Source organism: Oncorhynchus mykiss, chromosome 19, assembly GCF_057628025.1.
Source record: "Oncorhynchus mykiss isolate SJ-2025 chromosome 19, ASM5762802v1, whole genome shotgun sequence".
Lineage (NCBI taxonomy): Eukaryota > Metazoa > Chordata > Actinopteri > Salmoniformes > Salmonidae > Oncorhynchus > Oncorhynchus mykiss.
Window position 1 is genome coordinate 64589243 of NC_143040.1, and position 5356 is coordinate 64594598.

At 44.6% G+C, this 5356-nt stretch overlaps 1 protein-coding gene across 1 annotated transcript; it reads left to right on the forward strand.

Annotated features, from left to right (window-relative positions):
- The first annotated feature begins 376 nt into the window (after window positions 1–376).
- On the forward strand, window positions 377–3119 carry LOC110498148 (5-hydroxytryptamine receptor 1D). Its single transcript, XM_021574758.3, has one exon. It carries the CDS (start codon window positions 1377–1379, stop codon window positions 2535–2537), a length of 1161 nt encoding a protein of 386 aa, XP_021430433.3. The 5' UTR covers window positions 377–1376; the 3' UTR covers window positions 2538–3119.
- The last annotated feature ends 2237 nt before the right edge of the window (window positions 3120–5356 follow it).

A 5356-nucleotide genomic window follows, 5' to 3' on the forward strand; every position in this document is an offset into this window, starting at 1 on the left:
GTATACTACTGTACAGGTGTAGTGCGTTCCACGTATCATATCATGTATACCATAACCTGTCCCCATCCTGTGCCTGTAAGAGAAATCAGTGGTTCTTTTGAAACGATAATCAGAAATGTGCTACAGGTCCATCAATTTGCATTTCATTATGATATAGGCATATACAAGATGCCCTTCACATTACAGCCCCGCTCCAAAGAAATGAGGGTATAGGGATGTAGGTGGTAGAAATATGTCTCATGGCATGAGATTGCAGAGATGTCGAGGTCACGTATTGTTAATTCTTACGTGTATCACTGCATGTAGGATACTTTTCGTAGGTGGGATTGTTGGCGGTTTGAAAAGGTGACTCGTATGTATTTCTAATGCACACAATTTCTGTCTCTCTCTTTCCTCTTCTTAGGTTGTCATGCTGTAATAGAAGCCTGGAATAAGCTGTGCAGTACTATTCCCCTCTGGACCTCAAACCTGAATGCTTAACTGACCAACAAAGCTTTGACAGGAAAAAAGTTAACACACACTGGAAATCAATACAACACATGCTGTGCTTCGTCTCACTGGGAGTCTGCAAACGCCTTGGCCTTTATCTCATTGAGTTGCGAATTTCTAAGGCAGAGACAAAAACATATGGCATGAAGAAGGGATATTGACTTGTTGTCCATGACTGGACCGGTTGAAAAGGACTCCCCACCTGATGTGGATCATGTTAACATTCTAGCTCACTCTCGACATCAACATGGCTGGACCGCCCAGGCTTTGACTCTGAAACCAAATGAAATAACCCCTGGTTCAGCTTTAAGCTAGGACAGAGCGAGCCATCCCTGTGTATTACTATCATCTCTGAGTGTGGACTCACTGAGGGTTATTGAAGAGGATGAGACCATGAAAGCAGCAGTTGATAGGGAGCCGTGGTCTGGGGTGTTGTGCTCGGCCTGGCTGGAGTGATAAGAGCTTGGGCGAGCGAGAAAGCAGAGGTTTGATGAGACCAGAGCAGAATACAAATTAGCGTCTGCCGTCCCTCCGCCGGACTTCAGCGTCAAACCAATATTAGTGTGTCTACTGAATTAATAATGCCAACAGTTGTGCATTGAAAGGTACGAGTATAACCAAAATCTATAATATAAAACTAAATAGCAGTCATCACTTTTGAGACGATCCAAACGGAGATAAACAAATAACCCAGTGTGTCTTCAAGACTGAAATAAGGGATAAAGGATCCATCACGTCCCATGGATACGTGTGACAACCAAAAGTGACATCCATCGATGCAGCCCTCTTTACCATGCGGAGAAGACAACGTGAAGCGTAGGCTCTGATTGATTGAGGTGATGTGCCTCATCTAGACCTGGAACAAAGGGTTACAGCGGAACGGCGAGATGGATCAGGATAATAGCTCCGTTGATTCAATCTTCACCAATGCCACAGAGAGCCCCAAAACTTCAGAGGCACACTGGGACGAGGCCATTCTCCTAGGTCTGCAGATCTCCCTGTCGGCCATCCTGGCCATCATCACCCTGGCCACCGTATTGTCCAACGCCTTTGTTATTGCCACCATCTTCCTGACCCGGAAGCTGCACACGCCAGCCAATTTTCTGATCGGTTCGCTAGCCGTGACAGATCTACTGGTGTCCATCCTGGTCATGCCTATCAGCATCGTGTACACGGTGAGTAAGACCTGGTCCCTGGGGCAGATCGTCTGCGACATCTGGCTGTCATCAGATATCACCTTTTGCACCGCCTCCATCCTGCACCTGTGTGTCATTGCGCTGGACCGCTACTGGGCCATCACTGATGCCCTGGAGTACTCCAAGCGCCGGACGATGCGTCGAGCGGGCCTGATGATAGCGGTGGTGTGGGTGATCTCCATCTCTATCTCTATACCGCCACTCTTCTGGAGGCAGGCCAAGGCCAATGAGGAAGTGATGGAGTGCCTGGTAAACACAGACCAGATCTCCTACACGCTCTACTCCACCTTTGGGGCCTTCTACGTGCCCACCGTGCTGCTGATCATCCTCTATGGCCGGATCTACGTGGCCGCCCGCTCGCGCATCTTCAAGACTCCAGTGTCGTCCGGCAAGCGTTTCACCACGGCCCATCTCATCCAGACGTCAGCCGGCTCCTCCCTCTGCTCCATCAACTCTTCCGCCTCCAATCAGGAAAGCCACCTGCAACCTGGAGGGGGAACCAGCGGAGGTGGAGGAGGAGGCAGAGGTGGGTCGCCTCTCTTCAATAGCGTGAAGGTGAAGCTGGCAGACAGCGTGCTGGAGAGGAAGCGTCTGTGCGCCGCCCGGGAGAAGAAGGCCACCAAGACGCTGGGCATCATCCTGGGAGCCTTCATCGTGTGCTGGCTGCCTTTCTTTGTGGGTACCCTGGTACTGGCCATCTGCAAAGAATGCTGGTTCCACCCAGTGCTCTTCGACGTGTTCACCTGGCTTGGCTACCTGAACTCGCTCATCAATCCCGTCATCTACACCGCCTTCAATGACGAGTTCAAACTGGCCTTCCACAAACTCATCAAGTTCAAGAGATGCTACTGAGGGAATGCGAGGATTGAACATTCAAAATTTAAATCCATAACCTATTCTCTTGCCTTACTTAGTAAATACCGGTATGATAATATAGGGCCTATTCATAGAAACACTGTACTGTTGCATTAGTTCATGTTGTAAACACACATGCTCATTGTGTTTGGTCTCTGTACATTTTTCTGTACATTGGAACTTCATTGACTGGCTTGTGAGGTGCCACAGCTCTTTCAGATATTTCCTTAATACAGATGTATGCATGCATTTCTAAAAGAAGAGAGAGTAAAACATATTCAGACTACAAAACTAATTATAAATGAGAGTTTGGGTTTGTATATTACAGACCCCAAAATAACAGACTTATTGAGACAAATGAATGAGACTACGCAGTATGAGACTGGGATCTCCTTTGGATGGTAGACATGAGGGGATTGATCCATGGATTATAACTGAGAAGCGGATTATAAACCCCCATCGTACTGGAAAAGCCATAGCATGTTGTCACAGAAATGTCACATTACAGAGGCTCATCGTCCATAACACGTCTGTGGTACAGTACAATAGAGACATATATAAAGATTAAGTCTTACGCTCTTTATGTGTATGCGTTTGTTTCTGTGTGGAGGAGTTGTCACTTTGCTCTAGGTGCGAGGGTGTGTGCGTGTGGGGGGGAGGGGGGGGGGGGGGGGGGGGGTCCGTATTGAGTGTGTCAAGAACTGTAATGCTGCTGGGTTTTTCACGCTCAACAGTTTCCTGTGTGTAACAAGAATAGTCCACCAACCAAAGGATATCCAGCCAACTTGACACAAATGTGGGAAACATTGGAGTCAACATGTGCCAGCATCCCTATGGAATGCCTTGCAGATTCCATGCCTCAACGAATTGAGGCTGTTTTGAAGGCAATAGGGGGAGTAACTCAATATTAGGAAGGTGTTCCTAATGTTTTGTACACAGTGTACATTTTTTAAATAATACTATCTTTGAGAACTAACAATCTAACTAACAAAAGTGAGACAGTCACAGAGAATCAAACATTCCCAAAACCAGTCATTCAGTACACAGGCCCATTGATTTAGTTATAATGTTTGAGCATAGGAACACCGCATTAGCTATGACAAAATGCTTAGAATTGCAGGAAATTTGCTTTAAACTCCAAGATGGTCTCTCAGCTCCATGCCAAACTGTGTAGAACTAGAAAATATCTTCAAAACTGCAATATTTTCTCTCAGCTCAATGGAAAAATAGCCCAAAACTGCTTTACAACTGCAAAATTCTCTCTCTCCAACTGTGGGAAGTTCGAAATTATGAAATGGTTTACAAAATGTATTAATTTTAAAATGTTGATCACTTCTACTTGCCATTTATCAACTGACCTGATGATAAGACGTGACTATTTTTTTTTTTGCTAAGATATGATGAGGGAGTCCCTGGGCAAGAAAAGTACAACAACAAAAAACTGCTCTAAGAGGCTGACTTCTCTGTGTAGAAGACAGCATTTACCTTAGGATTGAACCTAAAAATGAATTATGGCCTCTTTCCAGTCAACATATTCATCTGCATGAGCTATTGTGAAGTTGTCATAAGGAATCATTGATTCAACATGCAGGCTGTCTAGAACACATTTTGTCAAATGCCTTACTGAAGAGGATTACAAATATGACATAGTATTGTTTCCATTGAGGCTTGGTCATGTGTACAGCTACTGTTTCTGTGGTGTTAAAAACATCAGTGAGGGAAAGAGTTTATCATCATTCCTCCAATTTGTCTCCTACAAAGAAATAGGCCTAAGCAATTCAAATATTGAACTGTCCTTCCCCATAAGATAAATATGGACTACTAGATAAAATGACTACTAGATAAAAGATAAAATGGACTACTAGTATAGTGCATGGGGTAACTGATGACAGCTTTCACATATTTTCCTGACACCCTGGTTTGTGTTTTATTATGACTGAAACTTGCCCGTAAACAACACTGTCAGAGTGACATGCTCATGCTCATGACATGCTGACGTGGGGTGGAAAAGGTCAGGAACGAGGTGATAAAGCGAACCGTGTCAGAAAGTTAGAATCATACTGAGAGGTGTCACATAAGAGAGTGGAATTCACTCTTATTTGTCAGGTGGCAAAATGTTTGTTTAGATTGTGAGCGAGAAAGAAAACCCTAGAAGCTCTGTTGCTAGAGATTGGCACTTGCAACACCAGGGTTGTGGGTTCAATTCCCATGGTGGACCGCTACAAAAATGTATGCACTCATTGCTCTGGATAAGAGCATCTGCTAAATGACAAAAATGTAAGACTGTGCTGGAAATGGTATGGTTACACAATATTATGTGTTCCTAACTTTGCTGTGAGAATCTCTGTGTGCTCATTTCGGGAAAGTACATGGTGTGCAGATATGTTGTTTGGAAGCACCTTTAGATAGCTGCTACAGCCCTGCACACGCATCAGAGCAGAGCCTACTGTAGTCAGACCTAATGCACCTCCATCTGTGCCTGTCATCAATTCTTCATGCTTTCCCGCCAAGTTTCTTTCCAAAAAAATGTACCTTGCTTCATGGTACCTATGTGCTTCTTACATGGTTTGACCACGAGTGTCACAAGTGTCAAAAGGGGATATACTCAGACCATCATGATTGACCAAGACCCAACCATGAAGAAGACTGGACCAGATGTGGGTAACCACTTACTGACAATTCATTATTTACGGTCAATTTATTTTTGTTACTGTTGGCGAATGACACAACTGCTACATGTCTGGCTATTTATGTTGACCTGCTATAAAAAATAAAAATAAGTAAATTGATGGAATTAAACCTGCCAACAGCAAAAC

Coding starts and splice junctions, on each gene's coding strand:
- LOC110498148 (XM_021574758.3), top strand. CDS start 1,377: ATGGATCAGGATAATAGCTCCGTTGATTCAATCTTCACCAATGCCACA.